The sequence below is a fragment of the Lactuca saligna genome, chromosome 5 (assembly GCF_052625555.1).
Source record: "Lactuca saligna cultivar CGN05327 chromosome 5, ASM5262555v1, whole genome shotgun sequence".
Classification (NCBI taxonomy): Eukaryota; Viridiplantae; Streptophyta; class Magnoliopsida; order Asterales; family Asteraceae; genus Lactuca; species Lactuca saligna.
This window is the reverse complement of record NC_136421.1, coordinates 214837255-214854573: the sequence shown is the minus strand read 5'-3', so window position 1 is coordinate 214854573 and position 17319 is coordinate 214837255. Positions and strand designations below refer to the sequence as shown.

The following is a 17319-nucleotide window of genomic DNA, read 5'->3' as shown; positions in this document are numbered from 1 at the left end:
TAGTAGGAGGATAGTTTTCTCCACGGAAATTTCATGTTATGCCTAATTATGCTTGTTGTTTTTGTGACTTTTGCTGATATGATTGTATACTTGGATGTAGGGGTGAAATTAACATAGTAGCAATTGAAAGATACCAAAGTAGATGAAATAGACCTAATACCGGTTGAATGATACTAAAGGGCATGAAATATACCCAGTACTGGTCGAAAGATACCGAAGGGGGTGAAGTAGACCCAGTACCAGTTGAAAGATACAGAAGGGATTGAAATAGACACAATACCGATTTAAAGATACTAAAGGGGGTGAAATAGAACCAATTATGTTTTGACTGCTATGTATGTATGGTATGGGATATTTTGAGGGAACTCACTAAGATTTGTGCTTACCGTTTATGTTATGGTTTCAGGTACTTCCGGTATGAAAGGGAAGGGCCCGACATGATCACACCGCATCCACCCATGTTTTCCACACTATGTGATTTTATGATTTCTACTATAATGTTATTTTCACTGTGATATACTTTTGGTTGATTTGATATGAATATTGAATGCTTTAAAATGAATTACAAAAAAGTTTGTATCATTATTTTTTGGGATGTTACACCATCGTGGGGCATGGTATTTGTAATTATTAGAAAATCATGTCTACAAAACCAATTATATCTTCTTCTTCTATTCCTACCATTTCTTTTAACAATCTCTCACGACCTCCAAACAGACCTCCTAATCAGAAGAAAACTTATGAAACCTCCATGAAAAGCACATCTCCAATCACTAGACATGGAAGTCTAGGATCTAGGGAATTCCAGGATCCTACCGTTTTAATGTCCAACAACGAACTCTTCTCCATGGTAAAGATGTTGAGGATGTAAGTGAGTAAACAACAAGTAGACAATTTGACATTGCTCAAATAAATGGAAAGAATAAGAGTAGAGATCCATAACCCTCGCATCACCATCGACCTTGAAATCCAAGATCCTAAAGTTTGATAGCGTAGAATCCTCAATGAATCATAAGGAGACTATAGCCCCAACATCAGCAGCTATTCCGAATGGGGTGTAACCCCAAACAATCGAACTCCTGTGATGTAGGATCTTGAGGAAACTTTCATTACTACTGTTAGGGATAGGATCTCAGGACTACAATCAAGATCCTCAAACCTCAGGATCCTTAAACCTTAAGATCCTTAAACGTCAGGATCCCAAACATAATTTTGGATCCTGACTATTATTTTACAAATATTTATAACAATTATATACTCTGTTATCTCTCTCACATGTGTAGAAATAATCGGTCAAAGCATTATTCTCAATGAATAGTCGCCACAGCCATGCAAGAGACCCGGAAGACCAAGTCAAGTAACGTCTATAAGTTGATCTCAGAGGATCCCAAAATTCTCAGACTTCTTGTTACTTAGCTTTAGACTATTAAGTTCACTTGTATTCAGTACACTAAACATGAGACTTAGTAGAACCTCAACACTTATACTTGTACTCTTTACATTTTTGATTTAATCAACATTTTCAATAAATGAAATCATCAAGGTAGGTGATCATTATCACCTCCCAAGGTTTTATGTCGGAGATCCTAGCAAGGATCACTGACATTCTTTGTAAACAACTTGTGTCACATTGATCAACATTTTATACTTAGATTATTCTAAACAATCATCTCTATGATCTTCCTCTATTCCTCCCATATACCCTAAAAAACTTCCACCACTGCCAGTTGGAGCTCCCAAGAAAGTATCAGAAAGACTGAAGAAAAACACCTCTCCGGTCATTACCCTGAGAATCCAAGATCCTTCTGTATTGATTTCTCACAACAATATCTTCTCTATAAGAAAGAGACTAGAACGATAAGTCGCCCAACAACAGGAAGATATGAATAAAATTATAAATGAAGTGGAAAGATTGAGGACAAAAATTCATAAGGCTCAGGAGGTAGCACCCTTGATCTTGCAGCCCAAGATCTTAAACTTTGATAACCTTGGATCCTCAGTGATTCATCGTGACATAGGATCCTCAATACCGACCTGTAACGACGTAATTTTTCAAAACAATTTTTCATTTTCAACCATAATACATATCTCTTTAAACATTCACAAACTCAAATGTTAACTCAGCAAAATACATCCTAGAATCTCAATACATAAAACTTCACCAGTGTGTACAGATCATGCCAGAGCCTTCACCAGTGTGTACACATTGCACATAATCACAAACATACACATACACATATGACCCTCTGTTCTACACATAGAAACCACTCTAGGTAACGTAGAGTGAGAAGGCTCGCCTGATAAGATGTCTAGAAAGCTCTCGTGCTCGAATCCCCGATCTACCCCACCTATCAAATGATAACATCTCAAATCAATACTCTATTTATGCTCTCATCTCTAAAGGATGGTTAAAAGACCATTCTACCCCTCCATGGCCTCTCTTGAATCAGTTGACTAAAACTCTAAGGTCCATGGAAGTCAACTATCCTTCTTTGACTAGACTCGTCAAGTGCATTCGAGTGACTTGGTGAGTCCATACATGTTCTCAGAATCCTCCTAAGGCCTCACTCGACTCAGAAAGTTATCCTCTTAACTCAACGGGTTGCCACTAGTCACGAATCGTAGGGCAACCCGAGTTGACTCATCGAGCCCTCTCATGGACTCGACGAGTGTCCACCGTGGCAACACTCAGTTGGCCTCCTGAGGTTAGATTTGTTTCTCTAGCTTATAGATTTGGCCTTCTAACACCCAAAAGTTATGTAAAGGTCCAATCTTTATGGTCATGCAACACTCATATGGCTCTATTTGATGATATATCTCTTAATACGACAACCAAGATCCAAAAACCCAAAGGGACTGCATAAAGATGGATGATTCGGACTATCTGGACCTCCCAAGGTCCAGATCTAAGGTCTATTCCACATTGGGACTTCTAGTCCAACTCAAGAAACGGTAAAGAAACCCTTGATTCAGCAAGCCTACACAATAAAGAAGAAAAGGGCCAACTGCTACCTCAAAGTGGAGTCTCCTTGCTTGAAAGTCACAAAACAACAACCTCCTTTGGTCCTTCTTGCTAGATCACTTCTCCTCCTTATCAAAATAACAACAAATGGCTCAAGGTGGCCCTCTCTCTCACTTCACACACTCGATATGCTAGGGTTCTATTATGTAGGAAGGGTGGCCACAAATGAAGGCCATAAGGATCCTTAAATAGGGCACCAGCCCAAGGATTTAGGGTTTCTGCCAACAACACAGTCTCGTCGAGTCCATTCGCCGACTCGTCGAGTCCATTTGCTGACTCGCCGAGTCCATTCATTAATCTGAGTCATCATTCGCAGTCCTACTTGACAAGTTAGGGCATCATCTCGTCGAGTCACTCCTTATATCTCAAATAAATAATCATATGATCATACCTAGGAATCCGGATTTTACAATACTCCTCCACTAGAATCAGACTTCGCCCTCGAAGTCTTACACAAACAACTCTGAATGCTGCTCCAGCATCTCCGCTTCCAGCTCCCAGGTCAGCTCGGACCCTCTCCGATGTTGCCACTGGACCTGAACCAAGGGCACCTCTTTGTTCCTCAGAACCTTGATCTATCGATCCAAGATTGTGATTGGTCTCTCAATATAGTTTAGGCTGGCATCCACCTGAACATCCTCTAGTGGTACTACTACTGTCTCATCGGCTATACACTTCCTCAACTGGGATACATGGAAGGTATCATGAATCTGACCCAACTCCTTGGGTAGCTCTAAACGGTATGCTACCTTGCCCACCCTGTCAATCAATCTTAAAGGACCAATGTATCGGGGCCCCAGTATGCCACGTACCTCACCCATAAATGACACCCAAATCTGACCATGGAAGGTCATAAGCCCACCACGTACCCCACCCATAAACGACACCCAAATCTGACCATGGAAGGTCATAAGCCCTCGACTATCGGTAACAAACTTAGATACCTATCTAATCACCCGCTCTCTCTTGTAGTTCTCAGGTCTCACAGCCTTTGCCTAGGCCTCTTGAATGGTATCCAACACCGAAGTAATCACCATCATCCTCATTCATATGTATCGAACCAGGGCACTCTCCGCCCTGTGGCTCAGAGCATCGACTACCACGTTAGCCTTGCGCGGGTGGTATAGGATCTCACAATCATAATCCTTTACCATATCTAACCATCTCGTCTGATGCATATTCAGGTTGGGCTGATCCATCAGATACTTCAAACTCTTGTGGTCCATGTATATGGTACAACAAACCCCATACAAATAATGGCACCATATCTTGAGGGTGAACACCACTACCCCCAATTCCAAATCGTGGGTAAGGTACCTTGTGTCATGAGGCTTCAGCTACGTCGATGCGTATGCTATCACGTATCCTCTCTGCATAAGCACTGCACCTAGCCCCAATATAGACACATCACAATACACCACAAAATCCTCCATTCCCTCCAAAAGAGTTAACAGCGGGGCTTCGCATAACTTCTGGAAAAGTGTCTCAAATTAGGTCTGCTACTATAGACCCCAAGTAAAAGCCACACCCTTCCAAGTCAATCTAATGAAGGAACGAGAATCTTGGAGAAATACCTTATAAATATCCTATAGTAGCCGACTAATCCTAGAAAACTTCTGATCTCAGTGGGGGATCTCGACACCCCCAATGCATAACAGCCTCAATATTGGCCGAATCGACCAATATCCTATTCTGGTTAAGGAGGTACCCCAAGAACTGGACCTCTCGTAACCATAAATCACACTTGGAGAATTTGGCATAAAGCCTCTCCGATCTCAATAATCCGAGGATCTCTCTCATATGCTCCTCATGCTGCTCTCTGGAGTTCGAATACACTAGAATGTCGTCAATGAACACTATCACCAATCAATCAAACATCGGCCTGCATACTCGGTTTATGAGATCCATGAATGTTGCTGGTGCATTGGTGAGCCCAAAAGGCATCACCACGAACTCATAATGCCCATAATGAGTCCTAAACGCCATCTTCGGGATATCCTCATCACACACTCTCATTTGATAGTATCTCAACCTCAAGTCTATCTTGGAAAACCAAGACACTCCCTGCAATTGATCGAACATATCATCGATCCTTGGTAGTGGGTAACGGTTCTTGACCGTTTACTTGTTCAACTCCAGGTAATCAATACACATCCCGTGTGTTCTATCAGTTTTCTTGACAAAAAGGATTGGCACTCCCCATGGTGAGCTACTCGGTCGAATGAATTCCTTCCCCAGCAACTCCTAAAGCTGCGAGGATCAATCCTGCATCTCTAGTGGCGCAAGGCGATAGGGTGCCTTGGCAGTAGGCGCTGCTCCCATAACCAAATCAATGTGAAACTCTGCCTGCCTCTCTGGAAGCACACCCGAAAACTCTTTGGGAAAAACATTCGGGATCTCACACACTATCGGGACCTCATCGATTGAACTCGACCTCACGGTGGCAATTCATGTATCCATCATGTAGGCTACAAACCTTCTACAGTCTTGTTATAGACTCTGCCTCACATTGGCAGCCGAGCAAAATGCTGACCCAGATCGGGTACCCTCGCCATACACCGTAAGTACTCCCCCACTAGGGTCTCAAATGCTCGCCAACTGATGCTCGCAGTTGATAACAACTCTAAATCAGCTCAGATAGTCCATGCCCACGATGACACATACATCCCCATCACAATTGGTACCAAATCTATCGGGAACTTAACATCGAAAATCTTGAGTACACATCCTCGAATCAGATCCGTAGCATACACAACTCGCTCATCGGCTATAGAAACTCGTATGTAACACCGTAAAATTTAAAACAAATTTTCACATTTTTAAACACGTTTTACCAAACACATTTAACAAAAAAATCCCATTGTATCATAACTTTGGCTCACAAAATATTTCCTAAGAACAAAATACATAAAGATCCATGTGTGTGTACGAATCATGCCGGCGCCTTCCCGTGATCATCACTGGTACCTGAAACTCATAACACATAACATTGTAAGTGTAAAGCTTAGTGAGTTCCCCAAAATACCATACATAACACATATTAGCCACTCGGGGCTATAACTCTGTGGGCCCGTGGGCCCTAACTCTGTGGACCCTTTGGTCCTAACTCTGTGAACCATTCGGTTCTAACTCTGATATACTCTAATATAAATCACATAGAAACAATGCAGTACAACACATCACATAATAGCATACGATAATTCTGGTACATAAATCTAATTACCACTCCAGGTAAAGTATAGTGAGAAGACTCACCTCAGATGTCCCGGTAAATCACTAACTTGGTAGAAATACGATCTAGCCTCCGCCTAAACACATAAAGTAATACTTTCATAAATATAACTCTCAGAACTAGGCTCCACTCTCTCTAGGCACCCTCAGAAGGGTAAAAGACCATTTTACCCCTCCTTTGGCTCAAATGCCCTCAATGTTAACCAAAACATTAAAAGTCAACCAAAGTCAACGGTCAAACTTTGACCCGACTCGGCGAGTGCACTTGGGCAACTCGTCGAGTCCACCTATGTCCACTTAACTTTTTAGTCCCATTCAACACGTCGAGTCCCTCCCTTTACTCGACGAGTCCCCAGGAAGAATCACGGGGCCACCCCGACTCAACTCGCCGAGTCTCAAGAACAACTCGGCGAGTACATGCCATGCACAAACTCCATTGGCCTCCTGAGGTTAGATCTGTTCCTCTAATCCATAGATTTGGCCTTCCCAAGCATAATAATCACGTAAAGTCCATACCTTGACACCCATATATCATCTAGATGGTTTCAGTTGGTGATTTAGCCCCAAAAATGACATTCTAAGCTCATGACTCCCAAGATAATTCTTAAAGCTCCAAGGGTTAAGGTCTTTAGACCTCTTTGAATCCAGATCCAAAGCATAAACTCAAGAAGGGACCAATTACTCCGTATAATCATCCTCAAAAGAGGTTGGAAAACCCTAACTCTAAGAATCAATACCAAGACTAAAGAAGGTCCGAATAAATACCTCAAGTTGAAGTCTTTGGACTCTGAAATCACTAGAATCACACCTCCTTCAGTCTCCTCTTGCTCTTGATCACCTTCTTCTTGCTAAACCAAAGATAGAAAGATCAAATATGGCTTCTCCTTCCTCCCAAACGATCTTGCTGACTTAGGGTGCTCTCAAGGGACTAGTAGCCGCAATAGGAGGCTAAGAGTGCCCTTAAATAGGATCCAACCCCGGAGGATTAGGGTTTCATTAAATAGCGTGGACTCGTCGAGTCCACTCATGGACTCGCCGAGTCCAAATGCGAACCCGGATGATAATCCACGACCCTACTCGGCGAGTCTTAGCATCAACTCGCCGAGTTCCTTCACAAATTCCAAAAATAAAATATTAGAATAATATACCTGGGAATCCGGATGTTACATCGTAGAGGTCGACTCAATGCCTCTCGTCGGATACTGATGTGCTGACTAAATGCTAAAGATACAAAAGAGTGACTTGCACCTGAGTCAAATAACACCAAAGAGATACAAAATTCACAAGAAAAGTACCTAATCATACCACAGTATAAGCACAATATCTCAAACTCAACATAAATAAATAAAAGAATACATACCAACCACGACATCGGGCGCTGGACGGACCTCCTCAGCTGTCAACTAGAAGGCTCTCCCGCAAGACTTTGGTGCCTCGGCCTTCGCTGGCCTGACCTCGGTAGCTCTAGCAGCAGGTGCAGATCCATGTGCTGATCCCTGAAGTAACTGCAGGCACTCGGCCTTCCGATGGCTGGTGTGGTTGTAGCGAAAGCAAACTGCTAACCCTTGGGGAAATCCCTCGCGAAATTCCCCTCCTTGCCATACTTGTAGCATACCATTGCTTTGTATACTCCCTCATGGCTCTTGCAGCAATTCCCAAAAGTGCGACCCTTCTGACCCCCAAATCTCGAATCAGCAGGCTTTGTCCACTTGGCTGCCAGCTGAGACTAAACTGGATGCCTATCCCTCCTCTGAGAGTCAGCCTCCTCCCTGGCCTGAGTCTCCAACTTGATCTCCCTCTTCCGGGCATTTTCCTGGAGCTCAGCAAATGTCAAGGATGTTGAGTTCGCCACGAACTCACAAATGTATCTCCTCAGTATGCTCAGATATCGACTCATGCGTGCTTGCTCATTAGACACATGTTCAGGGAAAAACAATGCCTTCTCATGAAACATTTGTGAAATCACAGTCATGGACTTCGTCCCCTGCTTAAGGGACAAGAACTCCTACGCCAGCCGTTCCCACTCCACTGGGAGAACATACTCATCTCGAAACATGGTGGGGAACCTCTCCCAGACCACCGATGTAATCTCTCCAGAAATGAAATTAGCCATCAAAAATTGCACCAATCCTTCGCTCGCAAGCGAATCTGGTTCAAAGAGAACCGAACCCTGAGATGCTCCAGACATGAATAGGTGTAGAAGCATCCCTCAACGTTTGAAATCCCTATAATCACAACTATCGAATCCTGAGTCCCATCAAACTCCGTGGCTTCGTATTGCTGAACTTTCGGTACAGTAACGAGTCACCCCTTGTGGCCTCGCGGCAACAACAACTGATGTGGCTACAACAATAGCTATATTGGTAACAACAGTGTACCTCTAATCAAATGTCTCAATTAGCATGGTCTTGATAGACCCAAAAATCTCCGGAATGGCCTCCCAGATTTCCGCGGCCACCTCGTCATGAATCATCCGAGGAATCTCCTCGTCGCTGATGCCGCTGCCCCTGGTGTGTGGCGTGTCCCAACAATGATGTCTTTGAAACACAACACAAAAAATATCAGAGACTCACTCGAGTATACTCACACTCGATACTTAGCCCTACTTGTTCCTTGGTACCCCAAGGATTCTTACTTGGACTGATCACCGATCTAGTGTTTCTAGTAGTACGGACCCTATAGTACCTTCCACACCGCATCAGTAATCACCCCAAGTCCTCTTCCTCGGATCCTAGGTTACAAGTACTCTATATCTCACTGAACACATGCTACCTTCCAGTAGACCACTCATAACTCCTTGCTACTACCTACTCACCCTCATAGTATCTCATAATAGTAGTAATCTCCTGGGTTAAGGCATCACGAATCAGGCCACTCTAGTCCTAGATATGAATACCTAGCCTTCTCTAGCATGCATAGCATATCACATAATATCTCATAACACATAATGTAAGGGTATTTTAGGAAATCACCATTTGGGTGTTGGCTGATTGTACACACTGCTCCGTTCTGCTTGTATCAAAATCTTTTATTCTTTTAGAAGAAAATTGTTTATTTTATGAAAATTTTATCAAATCCTCAATTTGAGTTTAGATACTCCTGAAGGTACATCCGAATCCCACAAACCAAGGCTTTGATACTAACTTATAACGACATAATTTTTCAAAAAAAATTTCATTTTCAAACATAATATATATCTGATAAAACATTCAAAACTCAAATGTTAAATCAGCAAAACACATCCGTGAATCTCAATACATTAAACTCCACCAGTGTGTATAGATCATGCCGGCACCTTCCCACGATCCTCGCTAGTACCTGAAACACATAACACATAACACGGTAAGCAAAAATGTTTAGTGAGTTCCCCCAAAATACCACATACAACACATAAGCCACTCGAGGGTATAACTTTGTATGACCCTCCGATCAATGTGTCTCAACGGGACCCTCCAAACCTGTAGCTCATTGGACCCTCTAGTCCGGTCTAGCTCGTTGGACCCTCCGGTCTGGTCTGATCGAGGACCCTCTGGCCTCATTAGTTGTTGGACCCTCTGGTCCGATCTATATATCACATAGCGTACATATAACACATTGAACATAATCACAAACATACACATACACATAAGACCCTCCAGTCTGCACATAGATACCACTTCAGGTAATGTATAGTGAGAAGACTCGCCTCGTAAGATGTCTAGAAAGCTCTTGTGCTTGAATCCCCTATCTACCAACGCCTATCAAATGATAACATCTCAAATCAATACTCTCTTTATGTTCTCATATCTAAAGGATGGGTAGAAGACCATTCTACCCTCCATGGCCTCTCTTGAATAAGTTGACCAAAACCCTAAGGTCCACAGAAGTCAACTCCAATCAATTGTCCTTCTTTGACCAGACTCGTCGAGTGCATTCGAGTGACTCGGTGAGTCCAGACGTTCTCTCAGAATCCTCCTAATGCCTCACTTGACTCGTCAAGTTAACCTCTCAACTCACCGGGTTACTACTGGTCACGAATCGCGGGGCAACCCGAATCGACTTGTTGAGTCCTCTCATGGACTCTGCGAGTGTCCTCCATGGCAACACTCATTTGACCTCCTGAGGTCAGATCTGTTCCTCTAACTTATAGATCTGGCCTTCTAACACTGAAAATTCATGTAAAGGTCCAATCTTTATGATCATGCAACACTCATATGGCTCTATTTGATGATTTAGCTCTTAATATGACAACCAATATCCAAAACCGTAAAGGGACTGCATAAATCTGGATGATTGGGACTCTCTAGACCTTGGGCTATTTGATGATTTAGCTCTTAATATGACAACCAATATCTAAAACCCCAAGGGGACTACATAAAGTTGGATGATTGGGACTCTCTAGACCTCCCAAGGTCCAGATCTAAGGTCTATCCCACATTCGGACTTCTCATGCTTCTTATTCCAACTCAAGAAAGGGTAAAGAAACCCTTGATTAAGCAAGCGTACACAATAAAGAAGAAAAGGAGGAATGGCTACTTCAAAGTGGAGTCTCCTTGTTTGAAAGTCACAAAACAACAACCTCTTTTGGTCCTTCTTGCTGGATCACTTCTCCTCCTTAGCAAAATCACAACAAATGGCTCAAGATGTCTCTCTCTCTCTCTCTCTCTCTCTCACACACACACACACTTCACACGCTCAATATGCTAGGGGTTCTTTTCTTTTGGAAGGGTGGCTGCAAATGAAGGCCATAAGGATCCTGAAATAGGGCACATACCCAAGGATTTAGGGTTTCTGCCAACAGCATAGACTCGTCGAGTATATTCAGCAACTCGTCGAGTCCCTTCATTAATCTGAGTCATCATTCGCGGTCTTACTCGACGAGTTTGGGCATCAACTCGTCGATTCACTCCTTATATCTCAAAATAAATAATCATCTGATCATACTTGGGAATCCTAATGTTACATGACCTCTGTTCTCACTTGGAGTTTGAGTCCGAGAAACCAAGCCCATACTACCTAAGTTTCCAACGAAAACTTTGTTACTCCCAATAACAAGGAGCCTGGTAACCGCATGAATAATAATATCCATACTAATAACTTAACGGATATTGATACATGTTTAAGCCCGATCATGGCTAAAATGATCTCAAGCGTACCCGAATTAGTTCAGCCAGTACCGGAAGTATACCCCACAAGGCACATGATCTACATATTTTTATAGCGATAGAGGTTACCAAAATCTTGAAGCGCTTTCAAACCCCCAGGATGAAGCCTTACGATGGAACTAAAAATCCTAAGGAGCACGTAGCACAATACAGAGAATGGATATAAATCATTCCCATCCCCACTCAGTTGAAAGAAGCTTGCCTGTGCATGGGTTTTGGTACCACCCTTACAGGATCAACTCTAAAATGGCTTCTTAAAGTTCCTACTTATTCGATTACGTCATTTGCTTATTATATTAATTTATTTAACAATCAATTTTCTTGTAGTAGAACATTCAAAAAGATCACTAGTGATCTCTATTGGGTGGTTCAGGATCCTAAGGAACCCCTTAGGACTTTTGTGAACAGATTTGGAAGGGAAGCTCTATGTATCCCCAACATCGACATGGAAATTGCAGTTGAAGCCTATAAATTGGGCTTAAAGAAGGATTTTCCCTTATATGAAGACCTCGTAATGACTCCATGCAAGGGAATGGATGATGTCAAAAGCAGAGCACTAAGGTTTATCAGGCATGAAGAAGACAAGGAGATCCAAAAGAGGAGCAACCACCAAGCTCTAATGATCACCCCAATAGGAAGGAAAATTCTTTGACCCAAAGATCCGATAAATGAAGACATTATTCCAACCCTGACCATCACATGGTTAATTCCCTTGAAGATGAGGGAGTGGAAGAAGATTTTCCTATGATTAATGTCTATTGTTTTTATGTGGATTTTTTGGGTGTAATATTTGCTATTCTAGATCTTGGAGACATAGCAAGATGGACTAGAAAAGGACGAAAATCGACCATTTGGAAAGACAAGACCAAATACTGCGCATATCATGAAGACTTGGTTCACATCACAGAGGATTACATAACTCTCAGGAAGGAGATCAACTATCTCCTAGGAAAAGGATACCTCAAAGAAATCCTTGGAAATAGAAAGGAGAGATCCAAAGAAAAAGACCAGGACCCTCAGAAGATCCTCAACAGACTAGTATCCCTCCCAATTTCCGACACCAAGGTAATCAATGTGATCTCTGGAGGATCCGACATTTGTGGTGCCTCTTACGCTGCACCAAAGAGGCATGCCTAGGTATCCAAAATGGAGAATGAAAAAGGACCATGGAAGAACACATTGATCACAAACGAAAAGGAGATCACCTTCGACGATGAGGATAGACAAGGTATCCAAGATCCTCACCATGATGGATTGGCGATTACTCTCTACATCACTGACCATTTCGTCAGAAGGATCCTCGTCGATGGAGGATCGTCGGTTACCATCATACTCCTAGATGCATTGAAAAGAATGAACATCCCGAATCCTGAGATAGTTGTAAGATCCTCAGTACTGATTGGATTTAGAGGCAAAACCAAGCACACCATCGACGAGATAAAGCTACCAATCTACATAGAGGGGTAAACTCTATACAATTTTTTTTTGTAATTGATACATTATCCTCTTATAATATTGTAAAAGGTAGAACATGGATCCACGAAATCATGGTCGATCCATCAATGTATCATCAATGCGTAAAGATGCCCACCCCATGGGGGACAGTGAAGATCATAGGAGACCAATAAGATTACAAGGAATGCTACAAGATTTCGATGAAATCTTTAATAGTACCACGAAAAGCATAACAATTAAGGCAGGGGCACATGATGTGATAGAAGCAAGATATAAAAGAAGTGCCCCTGAACCTTGAGGATCTTGAAACCAAAGTTCTCATAGGGTCCTCAATGTCTAAACAAGTCGAACATGATCTCATAAAGTTCCTCAAGTCTAGAAGCAAGATGATTGCATGAAAGCATGAGGACATGACATGTGTCAATAAAATCATATAAACCCATAAACTTAACATTGATCCATATTTTAGGTCGATACACCAAAAGAGAAGGAAATTTGCATCAGAAAGAAACCAATTTATACAAGAAGAAGTAGAAAAAATCCTTAACACTAGCATGATCAAGGATGTGAAATTACCTAGATGCGTAGCTAATGTGGTCGTGGTACAAATAAAGAATGGTAAATAGAGAGTGTGTGTGGATTACACATAACTTAACAAGGATTGTCCCAAGGATCCTTTCCCTATACTACAGATAGACTCCATGATAGACGAAATAGCGGGTCATGAATTACTAACATTCATGGACGCATCACCAAGGTTCCAACAGATCCAGATGGAACCCCCTGACCAATAGAACATGACATTTATAACTCTAATAGGTATCTAAATATTGGTCAACAGGATTTTCAAAGAGAAACTGGGGGACACCATGGAAGTCTACATCGATGATATGGTGGTCAAGTCCAAAAAAGATGAGGATCACCTAAAGGATCTTGAAGAAGCCTTTGACATCCTGGACCTGTATAACATGAAGCTAAAACCCTCCAAAGTGCCAATTTCGGATGAGGTCGGGTAAATTCATGGGATACATGGTAACCAAAAAAGGAATCGAAGTAATCCCAGAGCAAAGAGAAATTAGGGGATACCATGGAAGTATACATCGATGATATGATGGTTAAGTCCAAAAAAGATGAGGATCACCTTAAGGATCTCAAAGAAGCCTTCAACATCCTGGACCTATATAACATGAAGCTAAATCACTCTAAGTGCCACTTTGGGATGAGATCGGGTAAATTCCTCGGATACATTGCAACGAGGAATCATAGCAATCCCGGAGCATATCAAGGCTATCCTTGATCTAAGATCACCATCCTTGACAAAATATATCGAGAGACTCACAGGAAGAGTGACATCCCTAAACAGGTTCATCTCAAGATCCTCAAAAAGATGCAAGCCTTTTTACGACATCTTGAAGAAGAACAAAATGTTTGAATGGAACCTAGAACATGAAGATGCTTTCTAGGAAATTAATAGATATTTGAGTTCACCACCCCTATTGGTAAAACCATTGGACGGGGAACCACTCTTTCTTTACCTCTCAGTATCCTCGAACACAGAAAGTGCAATATTAGGTAAAGATCTTAATAGGGACCAGCATCCCATCTACTATGTAAGTCAAAATGTCTCCTGAATCCCGTGACAAAGTATTCCCACCTTAAAAAACTTATACTTGCATTAGTAATAGCTTCTACTAAATTAAGACGTTATTTTGAAACACACCCTATAACTGTAAGAACTAACTATCCCATTAAGATTGTTATGAGAAGACCAGAAATGTTAGGAAGGATAGCAAAGTGGTTCATAAAGTTAAGAACATATGACATAAAATACGAACGAAGATCCATTATAAAGTCCCAAGCATTGGCATATTTTGTGGCTAACTTTAATAATGATATAAGAACTGAGTCGAAATAGAAGCCAAACAACTTTTCGAAGAAGAGAACATGGGAATATGATCATTATTCGTAGATGTAGCATCAAACCAAAGATTAACTGGATTAGGGATCATACTAAAATTGCCACCAGGGGACATCCTACACGAAGGAATCAATTGTGAGTTCAATGCAACCAATAATGAAGCAAAATACGAGACACTAGTCATGGGACTTTAGCAAGCCAAAGATCTTAAAATCACAGATCTTCAGGTATTCATTGATTCTTTTTTGTTAACTAACCATTTTAATGGATCTTATGCAGTAAAAGGAGAGAAGCTAGCACTATATCTCGAGATCCTCAAAAACATGGCCTCAAAATTCGAAACATTTAGCCTAAACTTGGTTCTTAGAGAATACAATGTTGAAATAGATGCTTTGGACAATCTAGGATCTTCCCTAAGGATCCCACCAGAAATCAAGATCCCTATAACCCATGTATTGATCCCCAAAACTGAGTATCTTGCCGAGAGACTGAAGGATCCCAACAATCACGTGAAAACCACTAACGTCGCCACAATCGAGGTTCCCTATCCGACGATACAACATCAAGATCCCAACATCAAGGATCCGTCTTCAACCTTGGGATTTTGGATCGAACCCATTATGGAATACCTCCAGAATGGCACGATCCCTAAGGAAAGGAAAAGCGAAAGGGCATTTAGAACAAGGATCTCAAGGTTTATTACAATCCAAGGTAAGATATAAAAAAAATCTATAGCATGTCCATACCTTAGGTGCCAACAAGAACATGCAGTTGTAGAGGTCCAACATGATATACATGAAGGATACTACAGCAACCACACTGGGGGCAGATCCTTATGCTCCAAAGTGTTGAGAACAAGATACTATTGGCCAACCATGAAGGAAAATTCCTTCCTTCACGCCTAGAAATGTGATGCTTGTCAAAGACATAACAACATCCTACATTAACCAGTAGAACCTATACATCCTATTATCTCCCCTTGCTCATTCATGAAATGGGGAATGGATATAGTTGGTAAATTGCCAGTACTCATGGAGGAAAGGTCTTTATGGTAGTGATCACTAACTACTTATAAAAATGGATAGAAGCTGAAGCCTTCATCCAAGTAAGAGACAAATAGGTGGTTTCCTTCATCAAACATGACATCTTGACCAAGTTTTGGATCCCAGCCGAAATTATATGCGACAATGGATCCCAATTCATAAAAAAAAGGACAAGGGACCTTTACACAAGTTGGGGAATCAAGATGGTAATGTCTACTCCTATCTACCCTCAAGCCAACAGCCAAGCAGAATCCAACAATAAAATCATTGTCACTAACTTGAAGAAAAGGCTGGATGAGAAAAAAGGAAGATGGGTAGAAGAATTTCCTTTCGTATTATGGGCAGATAGGACCACTTCCAATGTAGCTACTGGTCAAACCCCATACTCATTAATGTTTGGACCAGAAGCAATGATTCATACTGAAGTGGTGATCCCAACAGTGAGACAACTACTTCAAAACCAAGAGGACAGGAACAGGATTCCGGTGCAGGATCTTGACACTATAGATGAACTTCCAAGATCCGTATTGCTGCTCATCAACAGAGGATCACTGAGGCATACAATAAAAATATAAAATTCAGAAGATTCCAAATAGGAGACTTGGTACCAAGGAAAACATTCCAAAATACCAAGGATCCATGTGCAGGAAAATTGGATCTTAAATGGAAAGGGTCATATCTCAAAGATGCCAAAGTAGGAAAAGGGGCATATTCGTTGGCCACCCTAGATGGAAGCATCTTGCCAAGATCCTAGAATGCTATACAACTGAAATCCTATTTGATGTAAGTAAGGTTAGTCGTGTCCCAACACACTAAAGGTACGCATGCTACTTACCTTTTACCCTTTATTTTTATTACTATTTATTCTTTTTAAATATTATTACTAACTTAAGCATCATAGGGACGTTAGCTAGGCTAACGCCCAACCTTAGCTAATGTTTGCTGCATGCAGGGACTTAAGGATCCTGACCTATAAGGAACTTGACGGTTGAACACTCAAGGACGCTGATACTTAAGGATGTTGACCTCTAAGGATCTTTAAAGATGAATATTCGTGGATCCTGAAGTTCAAAAGAGCACTGGAATAAAAGATCTCCATGAATGCAAACATCCAACTATTCACTATATGAATTTCCAAAGAATAGAGACTGATCATCTCTCCTACGAATAAGGGTACTTAATCCCCTCTAAGCATTAAAGAGTTAAGTACCTCTTTCACACAAGTTAAGGTTTATACACCTTACTTGGATGCACCATATCCAACAATAGGATGAATAAGGGGATCATTTCATCCTTTAGTGGCTTGGCAACCCTCTCATTTGTTAACATAAGTTGAGATCCTAAAGTTTGATTCTAAGGTTAATAACATTTACATGTTATCTTAAGTTGGGATCTTCCCCATAAAATTCCTAAGGTTTATAACATTTACATCTTATCTCAATTTTGGATCTTTCCCATAATATACATAAGGTTTATACGTAACATCCCAAAAACCGAGACCAAACT

General features: G+C 41.5%; 2 protein-coding genes across 2 annotated transcripts; both read left to right on the top strand.

Moving 5' to 3' along the window:
• Positions 1–11605: 11605 nt before the first annotated feature.
• LOC145046247 (uncharacterized) lies at positions 11606–12049 on the top strand. Its single transcript, XM_078994541.1, has one exon. It carries the CDS (start codon positions 11606–11608, stop codon positions 12047–12049), a length of 444 nt encoding a protein of 147 aa, XP_078850667.1.
• Positions 12050–16016: 3967 nt separating this feature from the next.
• Positions 16017–16388, top strand: LOC145046246 (uncharacterized). The gene has a single exon (XM_078994540.1). The coding sequence runs from the start codon at positions 16017–16019 to the stop codon at positions 16386–16388; it is 372 nt and encodes a 123-aa protein (XP_078850666.1).
• The last annotated feature ends 931 nt before the right edge of the window (positions 16389–17319 follow it).

What these genes read in the sequence shown, in the direction of transcription:
- LOC145046247 (XM_078994541.1), top strand. Translation starts at nt 11,606, where the DNA reads ATGGGTTTTGGTACCACCCTTACAGGATCAACTCTAAAATGGCTTCTT.
- LOC145046246 (XM_078994540.1), top strand. Translation starts at nt 16,017, where the DNA reads ATGGTAATGTCTACTCCTATCTACCCTCAAGCCAACAGCCAAGCAGAA.